The following is a 15,735-nucleotide window of genomic DNA, read 5'->3' on the forward strand; positions in this document are numbered from 1 at the left end:
TTAGCCACTGGACCACCAGGGAAGTTCAGCATCTGTTGAATGGATGAATTTAACCAGGCTTCAAGGAAGGGATTTCCCAAGGTGGGACTGATCCCTAGGGCTTTGATAGGGGCTCTCTGGATGATCCTCCTGTGGACTTTGGATTTGAGTCCCCTGTCCCTCTTTTCTTGTCCTTGCTGCCAGGCCTGATTGCAGAGCAGTTTCTGGAGACCACTGCTGCCCAGCTGACCTACCATGGCCTATGTGAACTAACAGCAGCTGCCAAGGAGGGCGAACTTAGCGTCTTTTTCCGGAACAACCACTTCAGCACTATGACTAAGCATAAGGTGATTCGGGTTTGGAGGTGGGAGGTTGGAGTGCTGTCTATTTCCTCATGCCTATTTCTTCCGGGTCAGTATTTCAGTCAGGACAAGGTAGATTAAGCTGTGGTAACAAATGACCCCTAAAATCCCTGTGGTTCACCATGACAAAGGTTTATTTTTTCATTCATGTGTGTGTCCACTGTGGGTTGGCTGCAGTTCTGTCCCACATCATCTTCAGTCTGGGGCCCTGGCTGACAAAACAGCCTTTCTCTGGAACATAGGAGAGCAAGAGGAACACACCACGCACGGCGTTGGCTCTGCTACCATCTCACTGCCCAGAGCGAAATGTAAGGAGTGAGCTTGCCATCAGTGGGCCAAGAAAGTGCACGTCCTCTGCCAGGAAGGAGCAGTGGAAGTTTTGAACAATACTATAGTTTTCCAAGGCTTCCCTCGTGGTTTAGACTGTAAAGAATCTGCCTGTAGTGCAAGAGACCCGGGTTTGATCCCTGGGTTGGGAAGATCCTCTGGAGAATAGAATGGCAACCCATTCCTGTATTCCTGCCTAGAGAATTCCATGGAAAGAGGAGCCTGGTGGGCTACACTCTATGGGGTCACGAAGAGTCAAACACGAGCGAGCGACTAACACACACATAGTTTTCCAAAGCTAGAAATTGTCTAAGCGTTCTAGGAATTGAGTAGAAGAGAGAAAGATCTTTGGTTCTTAAAGGACTTATCCTCATAGGCATCCCGTGAGCCCAGAGAACCTCGGGAAGTAGGGTAGGAAGACTCCCGCCCCGCAGTGCTTGACCGCAGTGACTGCCACACTTACACGCCACTGACCATGCCCTCAGCCCTTCTGCCCACAGCCATGTGTACTTAGCAAGAGGTCCACGCACTCACACTGCACGTTTCAGCTAGCGTGCCGACCAGTCACAGGGGCTCTGCGAAGCTCAGATCACTTCTGCCGTGCGCTGCTCCTGCCGCCCGTCCCACCAGCGCGTGTGTTCTCTCCCGCACAGGGCCACTTGTACCTACTGGTCACTGACCAGGGCTTTCTCCAGGAGGAGCAAGTGGTGTGGGAGAGCCTGCACAACGTGGACGGAGACAGCTGTTTCTGTGACTCTGACTTTCACCTCAGCCACTCCCCGGGCAAGGGACCCGGAACGGGAGGTGGGAGTGGCTCCCCAGAAAAGCAGCGGCAGGTGGACCAGGTGTGTGGGGCCTTGGGGACCGGGGTGGGGTGCAGAGCGCATGTCTGCCTCGGAGAGCTTTGTGCCCAAGGCGGGCAGCCTGTATCTTATCTTCTAGAGACTGTAACTTATGACACTGTGCCCTTCTCTGGGCTCTGTAGACCATCTCTGCGCTTGGTGTGTGTTCTCTGGCATCACAGATAAAATACGCGGCTGTGTGTTTCTCTCTGGAGGAGGAGTGGGGAGATTGGAAGGATAAGGAAAGGCTGAGCTGGTTTGGAAGCCTAAGCCCAGCCTGGCCAGCCCCCTGCCCCAGCCTCCCTCACTGCCCTTGTTCTTGCCCCTGTCTCTAGGACTACCTGATCGCCTTGTCCCTACAGCAGCAGCAGCCCCCGCCCCAGGGCACATCGGGTCTGAGCGACTTGGAACTGGCCCAGCAGCTTCAGCAAGAGGAGTACCAGCAGCACCAAGCGGCCCAGGCTGCCCCTGCACGGGCCCCATCACCGCAGGTGGGCCTGCTCCTCCTTGCTCTTAGTGCTGCCCCTCCAGCATCCCTGCATCCCCAGCGTGCCACTCCGGCTTCCCTGATCCAGACTTGTTATTGCCACCAGCATTTCTTCAAGGTTTCCCTCGGGGCCCTTCTGTCTGTCCCTCTGCCCTGGGTCCCCTCCTGTCTTTCTCTCCCCACAGCCCCTCCCAGTCCTGACCCTGCTTCCATCTAGAGTCCCTGTCCTTGTTCCGCCATGGGTTCGGATGGGTGACCAGCTGTTAAATCTGACACAGGGGAGAGGAGCTGCATCTGGACGCCCAGCTGCTGAGCGTCGGCAAAGGCCGAAGCAAGAGTCCGACTGTGTCCTCCTGTAGCCCTGCTCGGGCCCGGCTGCCTTGCCTCAGCTTTCAGAGGTGGGGGCTATTTGCTTGCTCCCCCTCAACTTGAGATATGCAGGGTAACTTATTTATGGGATGTTGGGGATCAGAGCAGGCAGTGAATGCTAAGGTCAGACTTGGTGACCTCTTTGCCCTCATGTGCTGCCTCCTCTTCCTCCCAACCATCCAGGACAACATTGGAGTTGATGGGGTGAGGATTTCTGATTTCTAACTCTTTTCCCCCAGAATAGTCACATTAATGTACAGACTCAGGCTCCAGGGTGAAGTTCCTGTCTAGAATCCATCTCTGCTATTTCCCACCCCTGACTGGCTGGGTCATCCTATAGGCCCATCCGAATCCATCCATCCATCTGTTTGTTTCAGGGTTTGATTTGGGTTTCTATCTCTATTATTTTTAATGCCTTCCTAGGGGTTTGGAAATAAAACTTCTTTCCTGAAGTCTGTTGTTTGCCTTACCCTGCAGCGGTTAAGTATTTGACCCAATTGAGGAATGCAAAGCGTGGTGGGGGTGGGAGGGGTGCAGGGATGGTAGAGGCTAGAGGGGGTGGCCTGTCATTTCTAATAGAGCCAGCAGGGGGAGCCAAAAGTCCACTTTGTCCTTTCTTGTTTTTTGTTTTTTTTTTTTCATGTGGTTGTTGCTGTTTACCCACTCCAGTATTCTTGCCTGGAGAATTCCATGGACAGAGAGCCTGGCAGGCTACGGTCCATAGGGTCGTAAAGAGTCAGACATGACTGAAGCAACTTAGCATGTACACATGTTGTTTAGTTGCTAAGTCATGTTCACCTCTTGCCACACTATGGACTGTAGCCTGCCAGGCTCCTCTGTCCGTGGGGATTCTCCAGGCAAGAATACTTCAATGAGCTGCCATTTCCTTCTCTAGGGGACTGTCCCGACCCAGGGGTCAAACCCATGTCGCCTGCATTAGCAGGCGGATTCTTTACCCACTGAGTCACCAGGGAAGCCCCTTCTTTTGGAGCTAGAACTCTAATTTGGGGGGTGGGTTTCTAAGTCCCAGCTTTGGACAGATGAATTTGAGGACTGTATGCCCCGCTAACCCACCCAAATGTTCCCATTCAGGGAAAGGGTAGCTTGATCCTCCTACTTGCTTCTCAGGTCATACAGACGGTCCTTTGCTACTTCTAGCCATTTCTGGCCTCGTGGTTCCTGGTTCTCTTATTTTGCCTGAAATTTCCTGGGGAAGAGAGAATAATGGGCGTGAGGGGGGATGCACAGAGGAGGCAGGTTGTTGACAACTGCAGTTCAGAGCCTCAAACAGGACTCCTGTTGAATATCCAAGGGCACATCAAAGGCACCTCCAACTTCAAGGCCTGCTCCCAGCCAGTGTCCTGCTCCACCCAAACTTCAGTCAGGGGACACAAATGACAGTGAAGTTTGCCAAAAGAAATCAAGCATCAGCGAGATGTTCTGGCCAGAATTCAGGAAGAATGAATAGGACAGAAACTATCCAAGCGATCTTGTTTTGCACACCCAGGACAGAGCTAGGGGATCCAGGTGCAGGCATCACTTTGAAATGAGAGAGGTGAAGGAATTTAAAAGAAACTTTGAGTTCTGGCCTCAACAAGAAGCTGGAACATGTGGTGCTCAGTGAGGGGTCATTATTTGGAGGCCCAGCTAGTCTCCTGCAGGCTCAGCCAAACAAGAAAATCTCAGATCCTTGAAGGTCATGCGGGGATGAGGTCTCAAAGGTCTTCCGCCCTGCACAGGGCTAGTAGGGCTGACCGGCAGTCCCCTTTCACTGCATCCTGCAGACAGCAAAGTCAGATGTTAGGAAGACCTGCCACCATCGTGGCTCAGGCACTCTGTTCTCTCCCTCGTGCTGGTCCAGAGCTTGTTTGGTTTCTAGAGTTCTAGAGTTCTGGTTCTAAATTAACCAGAGACCCAGGAGTTCTCCAGGCCATGAATATGCCCCACTGTGTGCAGGGTGGAGGTAAAAGATGAAGCTCTGGGGCTCCAGGTTAAGAACCAGCCAAGCCTCACCTGGAGGGAAGAGTAGAGGGACTTGCCAAATTTTTTTCTGAACTCGGCTCGGATACTTAGAAGATCAGTCTCACTTCGAGAAATAAGGATGCGCATCAGTGCTTGGTAATTGGGTTCAGTCTCCTGGTAGAGGAAAAAACAGAATGGGGATGTGGTGGTAGGGAAATTCTCACAGGGCAGGGATTGGGCCACATGGTGAATTATTATAGGGAGTGCTGGTGAGGAGAAAGTCAAGAAAAAGAGAAATATACATTATCTAGGGGCAAACATTATCTGTGTCCATCCTCAAGGGAGATGATGTGGCAGGAAAAATCAGTTGCTGCGGGGAATATTTACAGCAATATCACTCATTCCTTCCACATCTTTTCTGGCGTTGCCATTAGCTTAGAGTCTCACTCCAAGAGCAAGGACTCAAGAAAGGATAGAGATGTGCTACCTGTGAAGACTTACAGCATGATAGTCAAGAGACTGTTAACAGGGAATGTCTAAGGAGGACACTCACCCTATCCCTAAACTGTCATCGGTTTCTCCTGGTTAGACCCCTGAGGTTCAGCATCATTCTCTTTCTCCTGTACCTGCAACAGGCCTCTTGCCTTTTGGTTAAAGACAGTCACGGAGGGTTCAGTTTAGAAATAATAGAGGTATATGTGTGCTAAGTCGCTTCAAGTAGTGTCTGACTCTGTGCAACCCTATAGACTGTAGCCTGCCAGGCTCTTCTGTCCATGGTGTTCTCCAGGCAAGAATACTGGAGTGGGGCACCATTTATTTCTCCAGGGCAGGGGTTGAACCCACTGTCCCTTATGTCTCCTGCATTGGCAGGAGGGTTCTTTACCACTAGCGCCACCTGTGAAGTGAAAGTTGCTCAGTCGTGTCTGACTCTTTGCGACCCCATGGACTATACAGTCCATGGAATTCACCAGGCCAGAATACTGGATTGGGTAGCCTTTCCCTTCCCCAGGGGATCTTCCCAACCCAGGGATCGAACCCAGGTCTTCCACATTGCAGGCAAATTCTTTACCAGCTGAGCCAAAAAGGAAGTCCAAGAATACTGGAGTGGGTAGCCTATCCCTTCTGCAGGACATCTTCCCGACCCAGGAATCAAACTGGGGTCTCCTGCATTGCAGGCGGATTCTTTACCAACTGAGCTATCAGGGAAGCCCCAATAGAGGTATCATCAAATCAGGAGCTATAACTGATTATAATAATGTTATCATGAGAGATTTCTAAATAAAGTATTTTGGTTGGAAAAATCCTGTTTGTGTCATGAGCTGGGTACTGCTGCTGTCATCATTTTCTAATATCCTCTTTTTCAGAGTTTCCTCAGGCACCTGCCTTCTGAGACCCTTCCCAGAATTGCCTGAAACCCACACTTATGGCAACCCTACACATCATAAACTCCCAGAAGAAACAAAAAATGATGGAGGGAATATAGGATGCTATATTTTATTTGGACTCATTACCTAATTGTCAGTGGGCCTGATGGCTACTTTTTTTTTTTTTTTTCACTTTTAATTTAATCTGATTAGTTTTTTGGCTGCACAGCTCGTGGGATTTTAGTTCCCCCACCAGGGATCAGCAGTTAGAGCACAGAATCCTAACCACTGGGCTGCTAGGGAATTCCCTGATGGCTACTCTTTTGGACGGCATGTACCATTGGTTTTGTATTGTGACGAAGATTGCTGAATGCTTCCCAGTATCCATTCTTCCCTTCTTGCAACTCTTGTACTCCACAGTTGTAGAACTGGGGTAAGAGTTGCTCATTAAGTGAATATTCCCAGTGTGTAAAGTGGCTCTCCACACTAAACCTATATCAAATATCATTCTTCTCTTGTTACCTGAGGGTATATTGGCATCTCATACTGCCCTAGGATCTTTATAAAGAACATTCATTTTATGGTTCAAATTGGTCTGAATTTGGACTGCAAGGAGATCCAACCAGTCCATCCTAAAGGAAATCAGTGCTGAATATTCATTGGAAGGACTGATGTTGAAGCCAAAACTCTTAATACTTTGGCCACCTGATAAGAAGAGCTGACTCATTTGAAAAGACCCTGATGCTGGGAGGGATTGAGGGCAGGAGGAGAAGGGGACGACAGAGGATGAGATGGTTGGATGGCGTAACCAACTCAATGGACATGAGTTTGGGTAAACTCCAGGAGTTGGTGATGGACAGGGAGGCCTGGCGTGCTGCAGTCCATGGGGCTGCAAAGAGTCGGACACGACGAGCGACTGAACTGAACTGTCCTGAATCAGCCATCACTTAAAGGTCATTTTTCTGAATAAATATTTATCACAATTATGTTTTTACATATTTCTCACAAAAGAATAGTATGGAAGTATCTTGACTGAGTTTTTCTTTTAAAAAAAAATTTTTTTTCCAGAAAAATAAGCCTGCATCACTTCTTGACTCCTTCTAAGATTAAACCCACAATTTATATCCAGGAGTCTAAAGTCCTGTAATCCAAATACATTACAATCACTGCTGGAGTACAGGTTCTTTTTATGACAGGAATTTAGAGAACTACAACTTTTCAAGTGAATCCTAGAGTTCACTGATTATAATAGTACAGGATTTATTGGATAAGTACAATAATCTACTGTCAAAATGGAAATCTCTGGATGATAAATAAATGCTTCCCTGATGGCTCAGTGGTAAAGAATCTGCCTGCCAATGCAGGAGACACGGGTTCAATCCCTGGTGCAGGAAGACCCCATATGCCACGGAGCAATTAAAGCTCGTGTACCACAACTCCTGGCTCGAGCTGGAGAGCCCAAGAGCCGCAACTACTGAAGCCCGAGTGCCCCAGAGCCTACGCTCTGCAACAAGAGAAGCCACTGCAAAGAGAAGCCCACACACCACAGCAAAGAGACCCCACTCGCAGCGACTAAAGAAAGCCCTCACAGCAGTGAAGACCCAGCATAGCCGTAAATAAATAAACAAAAAGAAAACGTTTTAAGAAAGTTTCTGTGTAACATTTTGAATAGTTGTCAATAGGCATCATGGTTTCTCAACCAGTGTACCAAAAACTATTCCATCTTCAAAGTTTGGGTGGGATTTTTATTTATAGGCCTTGGGGGACAGTTGTATTAGGACACCTAGTTGAATGAGCAGAATGACTGGATTCTGTTTATGAAATTACTCAAACCAAGATTGCCAATTTAAGTTTGGATTATATAGAACAAAGTCTGATCAGTATGGAGAAAGGTGATCTTGGGTACCAAGAGTAGGCTATAGCTTATAGTATAGACCAACACCTATGGAATAGACTAGGAGTTGACATGTGGCAGTTAAAATTTGTCCTATAGGATCATTATGTGTATTGTAGGGAGACTGCTGTGTGACCTTGGGCGAGGTACTTAACCTCTCTGTGCTTCAGTTTTTTGTCTATTAAACAAGGATGGAGTGTTAATGTGAGGACTTACTGAAACGTGCTCAGCAGAGGCCTTGGCACACAAGGAGCCCCTCAGAAACGGGCGGCTATTTCTTTCTTCTTTTTAGTGTTATCGCCAGCCTCATTCTGGCAACAACTGAACCCGGACAAGGCAGTGTCTTTACAGAGCAAATTCATATCTGTATCTGGCCACCTAGACATTCATTGGACCAAAAATTTTAGCTTTAGGGCCCTGATGGGTCAATGGACTTATCTCTAACCACAGCTCCCTCCTCTACTCTTGACAAGACAATTTGTAAACTTAGGAAAAGAGAGCTACTCCATGTTTACAAAGTAATATGAGATGGTTACATTAGCAACAGCGTGAAACTTCCTCTCTCTTGCCCAGGAGGTGTCTCCCGCCGGTTTTTGTTCCACCGCAAGGGGAAAGGAGCGTCAGTCTTACCTGGAGGGCTTGATGAAGTTTATCAGCAAAGTACAGGGGTGTGTTCCGGATCACCGAGGCTGGAAGCAAAGAGACAAAGATGGAGACAGACCACCGCCATTCCACAGGAGACCTCTGCCCCACGGGTTCCAAGCAGACCCCTTACCTAGGTTGAGCAGAGCCACGCAGGCGGCTCCATGGAAACGGGCCCGGACAGTCTTCTCCAACTCATGCCCCGTGTACCACTGGTACTGGTTCAACACTGGTGCACACGGAAGGGAGTTAGAAGAATACATGGGGGAGGGGGTGGCTATCCCAGAGAAGGATGAGCCCTCCCCACCTTCCTCAGCCAGAACTCATCATTAAAGCAAGTTGGAGAGACCGGAAGACTCCTGTGTACCTCGGACGAGGTGTTCGGGATTGCGCTGGGTGAAGACAAGGACCCACGTCCTCTCTGTGCTGGGTCCTTCAGCCTGCTTTAATGCCTGGGAGCAGGGAGCAAATCAGAATCACTGGTTTGGGGATTGGGGAGCCACGGTTATGGTGTTCCCAGAATCCATAAACATGGAAAAGCTTATTTTAACCTATAAATTAGTTGCATTTATTTATCTGTGTAGCACAGCATGTGGGACCTTAGTTCTGCAACCAGGGATAGAACCTATGCCCCCTGCCGTGGAAGGAATTAAATGATCCCCAAATGCCCATGAGAGGAGAATGTGTGAGTTCAGGAGTCAGAGTCCAGATGAGTGGAAAAAGCTCCATGTGTGACACTGCCCGACCCTCCATGTCCGCCTTACGTCATCGAGGATTCCTTCCCAAGGCAAGGACAATTTTGCAAGACAAGTGGGGACACAGGTCACCGGCTCTAAGATACAGTGTCTTACGTGCACGACGGTGTAAACTCCCCCCACCCCTTGCTCACCTGGATGTCCTGTGCAGCCAGGTTATAGTCAATGATTCCAGTGTAGGCCTCGCGGCCCCCCTAGGAGGAGAAACTCTCAGGAGGACTCTTTGGAGGGCAGTTTTTTATCACCAGACCAACAAACCAAACCCTGGTCTTCCCCTAAAGCCCTCTCCTGTTCATTACACCACAGGTGGGTGCTCCCCAGTGGGGTAACTCCCTTCCTCCCAGACCAGTCCCCCTTACCTTGGCCAGGGCCAGGAGCAAGTCCCGCAAGATGCCCCTGGTCTCAGACTTGATGTCCTCCGCAGCGTCCACTTGGAAATCTGGGATGGGAGCAGGAGCTCTCTGAATCCTCCTGATTTTTCCCAATGAGGATACCTCCAGGACCTGTCAGATGCCTGTGCCCTGTCAGTCCCGCTGTCCCCTGCTTGATGGCCACTAGTTCCCAGCATGTAAGGCAGAAGCACCACCATGGCCACCCTGAAAGCATCTCTAAGCCACGAGTAACCTGTGCGCTGTGGGGTCGTGCCCTGTGGGGCCTCATCTCCCAGTGCCAGACTGCGGGGAGCGGGAGGCAATCAGTTACTCGGGTGGTGGCCAGACAATGAAAAGAGGATGGGGGTGCCCATATTGTGACGCAAGATGGCTAGGGCCAGTCCCCCTCCTTGGAAGTGAGGCTAGGTGATGAGGGAGGTAGAATGTGAAGAAAGGAAAGAGCAGGAAAGGGAGAAAAGGAAGGGGAAAAGAGAAGCAGGAAGGAAAAAGGGGTAGGAGAGGGGTTAAGAAAATCAATTTCCCGGGAGGTCCAGCAGTTAAGACTCCACACTTTCATGCAGGGCACACTGGTTCCATCCATGGTTGAGGAACCAAGATCCCACATGCCCGGGATCTTTTGGCATAGCCAAAAAGTTAAAAAAAAAAAAAAAGATAGGCCGAGGTGGGACATCAAAGGAAAACTGGGGAAAGCAAGAAAAAGAGGGGGTGTGTTAAGATGAGGGTGAGAAAAAACTAGTTACCAATTAGTGGGTGAGGCATGTGGCAGTCACTGCAGGGACAGCAGCCAGGGGCCGAGAATTGACACCTACAAAAGCAGGTCCCCACCTTTCCCCCTGGCTGCATCGAGCTTCCATTCAGCCTGGGATGTGGGGTGATGGCAGAATCAGCAAGGGGCTGGGAAGGTGACTTGGGTGCCCTTGGGACTGTCACAGGGCTCAACATTGTCATTACCTCGGGATCCACCCTGGAACCCCAGACTATGACAGTTAATGATTGCTTCTCTCTCTTTAATGATGACAACTGGCTGTCTCCCTGGGGAGACTGAGCCCAGTGGGCGGTGGGGGAGGAGAGACCCCAAGGGAACAACAGAAGCAGAAAGGCTCCCAGAGGGCTCCCTGCAGGGAGTGCAGGGGAGGCGAGGACTGTCCTGTCCAGCTCTTAGAGCTCCATCCTCCACACTCTTACTATGTTTGTAGACTGCCAGGCACTCCTGCAGCTGGGGTGGGGTTCGGGTGGCAAGAATTTCCAAGGCCACATCTTCAGCAGAACCTGAGCCCTACAAGAAATTGGGAAGCCACTCTGAGACTGAGCCATGTTGTTAGAATGGTGGGGAGCAGACGCTGACCACTTGTCCTTCTGAGGGTCAACAGGGACTACTTTTCCAGGGGGCTTCTGCCAAGTCCACTCCTCTGGAGTGGGCAAAGGCAAGGCAGTCAACGTATTCTTTCCCTCAATAGGGTCATCACTCCTGGCAAAGCTCCTCTCCTGGTATCTTCAATGTGCTTAGTTGCTCAGTCCTGTCTGACTCTTTGCGACCCCATGGACTGCAGCCCACCAGGCTCCTCTGTCCATGGGGATTCTCCAGGCATGAATACTAGAGTGGGTTGTCATGCCCTCCTCCAGGGGATCTGCCCAACCCAGGGATTGAACCTTGGTCTCCTGCATTGCAGGCAGTTTTTACTGTCTGAACCACAAGGGAAGCCCAAGAATACCGGAATGGGTAACCTATCCCTTCTCCAGGGATCTTCCTGACCCAGGAATTGAATCGGGGTCTCCTGCACTGCAGGTAGATTCTTTACCAGCTGAGCTACCAGGGTACCTTCAAGGCTGTCCTCAATTCCCGGGCATCGAGATGGGCTGCAGGCTGCAGCAGAGCAACCACGATCCTCTCCAGGTTGCCAGAGAGTGCTGCCTGCAAGGACTTCAGTAGGTCCTACAAGAAACAGTCCCCATGGCAGAGGAACGGCATGAGGGGGAGAGTCCCAGGTGTGTGAGGAGGTTTGGGAATATTTCGCTGGCTCTCATCTCAGACCTAACCACCAGGCTTACCTTCCCCCCACAGACTGGGTTTAGCAGGGGGTAAGGGCTGGTCTCAGCTGGTCTCAACTGCTCTTGTTGTGCCCAAGTTTCCTGGGAGCTTCTCATCCCAGCCCACTGCTCCTGGGAATCAGTGTGGTCTCACCTGCTGGGTGCGTTCATGGAAGGCTCGAGAGATGAGCTGCCTTTGCTCTCGGCTCCGGTTGGTCAGCACGTCCAGAATGGCAATACGGTCAACACCTGAACCAAGGTGAGGGCTGGCCCGTGAGCCTGGCAGAGCCCTGTCAGGGTCTTTACAGAGTTGAGATCCCCTTAGTCCTTGACTTGAAGCCTCCGGAGGAGGAAATGACAAGGTCTGGGAAAAGCTACATCACCCCTACCACCATTTGATCCTGAAGAAGTTGCCAATGGCATGTAAATCTGACCCAAAGTTAAGCAAAGGTGGCCTGGTACAGTGCAGAAAATGGCCTTTTGGGATCACAGGCTTGCTTTAGAATCCCAGCTATGCAATATTTTGAGCTGTGTGATCTTGGGCAAGGCTTTTGACCTCCCTAAGCCCCAGTTTCCTCATCTGTGAAACAGAAATAGTATGACTTGCCTCACAGGGCTGTTGTGAAAATGGAGATAAATACCTACTGGGTACCAGACACACAGGAATGAAGGCATTCCACAAACATCTATTGAGTATTGTCAGTTCCTCCTTCTGGCTCCTTGGTCTACAGACTGGTTTCTAAAAGATAGATGCCCAAGCGCAGAGGGAAATGGCTCACCTTGACCTGCTATGGCCTTCAGCAGCCTCTGTACATCCTTGTCCGCACTGAAGCTCAAGAAGGTCCTGAGGGTGCCCAGGGTGCCCCAAGCTGCAGTCTGTAAGATAGGGAGGTACCAGAGTCTGCCCATGCTCCTCCCCAGTGACCCAGCCAGGCCCTTGGCATAGCCTCAGGCTAGATCTTCCTTTCCTACTCCTCACCCCACCCCACAGCCTCTGCATTGATATGAAAATAATTTTAAAAAATAATTCCTACAATCCCAGCAGCCCTTACCTTGTTGGCAAGGCCCAGGTGACTGAGGATCTCCTGAGTCAAGGAGAGTCCCATCTTCCCGTGGGTCACAGACATGGTGCTACTGGCTGCCCTGGGGGGAGGGACATAGGAGCCAATTGAGGGGAACGTCCCCCTCGCCCCTCAGGGCCTCTTTATGACACCCAGGCCTGGGAGCCTGGGAGCCCTTTGCCCACTCCTTTCCCTTGTTGCAGAAAAAAAGAACAACCTGCTTGGCAGGTTGGGGAGCCCAAGGGGAAGGTAAGAATGGTGCCCCCACCTTTCCCACCACTCACCGTCGTTAGGAAGCAAGGTTTGATCAGGGATGCTGCCAGACCTAGTGCCAAAACAGACCCTCCCAGACTCCAGGGCTGGTCCCCAGGGTCCCCAGCCCCGTGGTCTGAGATGGATGATCCCCTCCTGAGGTGCACCTCCCCCTCCCTTCCATGGCCTGGCTGGTTGTTCCTGGGGCAGTGTGGAGGAGGTGAGGATTAAGTATGCAGAGTGGGAAATAACAGCACCTCCCCTCACCGTCAGCCCCAGACTACAAGTGAGACTGTCACCTGCCTGTCAGCTTCCACCACTGTGCTGCGTGTCTTTCGCCCTCGGAGTTTCCCGCTGGAATCTTTAGGTCAGCAGCCACAGTCTCTGAGCTGAGGTGAGTGTGTGTTCTTGTGGGTACATGGGTACCTGGACAAGGACTCAGGCACTCATGTTAGAAAAGTCCTTTCTCCCTCCCCCAAGTGATCAGCGAGTTCCTACCAATCTCCCCCCTCCCTCAGCATGAGAGCCCAGGTCCAGTGCTTACCCAGAGGTGCTGGGGGCTAAGTGGGTGTCGTCAGGCTCTGGCGCGGTGCCTTTGTGGGCACCAGCTCCGGTGTGGCCTGGTACAGGACAGCGGTATGTGCCGCCCAAGCCGAACAGCCAGTCAGATGACCTCTGCAGCAGACCAGCCCCACTGTCCTCGGGCTCTGGCCCCTCCCAACTGTGGGAGAGGACCAGGCTGTACCGTGTCCCACATGCAAACACCTCCCTACAGCATCTCTCCTCCCAGGAACTGGCCTCAGCCCAAACAAGAGAACTCCGCTGGCCTCTCAGCAGCTCAGCCCTGACACAGGAGGCTTTGTGCACTGCTTTCTCTGTGGGGCTGGGTTGGGACCACAGAAGCCCAGTCTCTGAGTTCAGTTTCTGACCTGGCTCTGCCTCTGACTCCAGCTCCCTGCGGGGGGGTTGGGGGGGCAGGTCAGACAGGCTCCAGGCTGATTTGGAGGCTGATAGAGAAAAACCTGTTGGGGCACATACCAGTGGGGCACCCCAGCCTGTACCCCAGAGAGATCCCAACCCAGAACCCCTTGATGATTGACTTATTGGAGCAGTAGTGAGTGGGACTGATGGAAAGAGTAGGGTGGGGAGACTGTGTAAACCTCCGCGGAAGGAAGAGCACAGGTATTTCTGAGTGGGGGAAGATCAGCAGAGTCAAGAAAGAAAAATGAGAAGGGTAATCCCCGTGGACAGAAGCATCGTGTGCCCAAAAGGCAATAGGGAGATGAAGGAGGCTCCTGGGTCCCTGCGTCTTAGATTCCTGCTGCTGCCTTTTAGCAGCCAGGACTATTTTAGCGGTAGGTGATGCAACTCCAGCAGCTTTCTTGGAGGCTGTCAGGGCACAGAACAGCAGGTAAACAGTTTTAGGGAGCCAAAGGGGCCCCTGAGCAGGCAATTACTCGAATCTCACCGACAACTCCCTAGGGCCTGGGAGCAGTCTCCTTCCTGCAATGCTAGACAGGTCAGGCAGGGGCTGGGCACAGAAGCTATCTGCACTCCTCTGCCATGCTCCTACCCTGGAAGGTTTTCCTGCATCCCTGAGGAAGGACCGGCCGCTCATCCTCAGAGCAGACCAGGCCTAAGGAGGTGCTATAAAGGGAGATTTTCATGGTGACAATCACTGCACCTCATTTTTCTCTCCTGTTAAAGGGGAAAGCATGCACCGATTTTTGCTAAAGAACGTGGATTCAGTCCCAGTTCTGCCACTTGTTAAGTTCTATAACCTCAGCTAGTCATTTCAGGTCTTCCTGTCTCTGTTTCTTTACCCAGGGGAAAAAAAGGGAATAATGGGAGAGGATGAAGTGTTGTGGGTGGGGCTTGGGGGAGTAGGAGGGTTGGGTGATTGGAGGGGGAATCCTGGCAGCACCTGGGAATAGGCTTCCTGGGGGGATTAAATGAAGTAATATGTGTGATGGCATTTGAGACAGAAAAATGCCCTGTAGGGCAGTCGAGTGGTTAAGACTCCATGCTTCCATTGCAGGGGGCACGGTTCAATCTCTGGTCAGGGAACTAAGATCCAGCATGCTGCAGGGTGGCCAAAAAAAAAGCCCAGATCCTGATTTATACCAATAGGTCATTCTGTGGGATTACATCTAAAATAATAAACAATATTCTGACGTGCATTATAAACTAAGGTTGCCAGATTTAGTAAATAACAATAATTTGTTAGTACTGAGTATGACCCACATGTTTCATAGAATGTGTGTGTGTGTGCTAAGTTACTTCAATTGTATCTGACTCTTTGATACCGGATGGACTGTAGCCTTCCATGGGGAGTCCCCCAAGCAAGGCTATACAATGCTAATAGGGCTTCCCAGGTGATGCTAGTGGTAAAGAACCCACCTGCCAATTCAGGAGACATAAGAGACTAGATTTGATTTCTGGGTTGGGAAGAGCTCCTAGAAGAGGGCATGGCAACCCACTCCAGTATTCTTGCCTGGAGAATTCCATGGGCAGAGGAGCCTGGCGCACTATAGGCCATAGGTTCGCAAAGAGTTGGACATGACTAAAGCGACTTAGCATGCATGCACGATGCTAATAAATTATTTAACTGAGTGTCCTATATTTTATCTGGCAGCCTGAAAAATGGGATGCAGTTTCAGCATGGTGATTAAAAGCAAATGTTCTGAAGCCAGACTCCTTTGACTTAGAATTCTGGTCTGCTGTGTGACTCTGGCAACCATCTTAACATTTCTCTCCTCAGTTTCTTCCTTGTCAAAACAGAGGTTAAAAAAAACTGGTGATAATAACAGTGTTTATATTATAGACTATTGTGAGGATTAAATAAATATATGGAAAGCACTTTAGGAGAGTGCTGGGCGTTGAATGGTAAATACAGGTAAAATATTTACTAATTTCTAATAATACATATGTTATAATGTTATTTTATAGTGGTAACTGTTATTAGCATCTCCCTAAGAGTTCCAACCTTGGCTCTCTTCTGCCGCTTCTTTTTTTAAAT

At 50.5% G+C, this 15,735-nt stretch overlaps 2 protein-coding genes across 15 annotated transcripts in view; one reads left to right on the forward strand and one right to left on the reverse strand.

The window, feature by feature from the left end:
* The window catches only part of MINDY1 (MINDY lysine 48 deubiquitinase 1), a 15,544-nt gene extending 6,962 nt beyond the window's left edge, over window positions 1-8,582 (forward strand). For 2 of the 5 annotated variants that reach the window (XM_010803009.4, NM_001045924.1), the window contains 4 exon segments: window positions 184-326; window positions 1,322-1,513; window positions 1,846-2,001; window positions 2,276-2,818. In XM_010803009.4, the coding sequence (XP_010801311.1) occupies window positions 184-326; window positions 1,322-1,513; window positions 1,846-2,001; window positions 2,276-2,356 (572 nt within the window). In that variant the 3' untranslated portion in view covers window positions 2,357-2,818. 5 annotated transcript variants of the gene reach the window in all.
* Window positions 458-13,374, reverse strand: ANXA9 (annexin A9). Of its 10 annotated transcripts, none has more exons than XM_010803038.4 (14): window positions 13,261-13,374; window positions 13,016-13,105; window positions 12,456-12,546; window positions 12,183-12,279; window positions 11,558-11,652; window positions 11,195-11,308; window positions 10,561-10,651; window positions 9,343-9,422; window positions 9,118-9,177; window positions 8,596-8,680; window positions 8,362-8,457; window positions 8,217-8,275; window positions 4,380-4,502; window positions 458-4,144 (listed from the first exon to the last, which is right to left on the reverse strand). In XM_010803038.4, exons 3-14 carry the CDS (start codon window positions 12,528-12,530, stop codon window positions 4,082-4,084), a joined length of 1,038 nt encoding a protein of 345 aa, XP_010801340.2. In that variant the 5' UTR covers window positions 12,531-12,546; window positions 13,016-13,105; window positions 13,261-13,374; the 3' UTR covers window positions 458-4,081.
* Window positions 13,375-15,735: the final 2,361 nt, after the last annotated feature.

Source organism: Bos taurus, chromosome 3, assembly GCF_002263795.3.
Source record: "Bos taurus isolate L1 Dominette 01449 registration number 42190680 breed Hereford chromosome 3, ARS-UCD2.0, whole genome shotgun sequence".
In the NCBI taxonomy this organism is placed as follows: Eukaryota; Metazoa; Chordata; class Mammalia; order Artiodactyla; family Bovidae; genus Bos; species Bos taurus.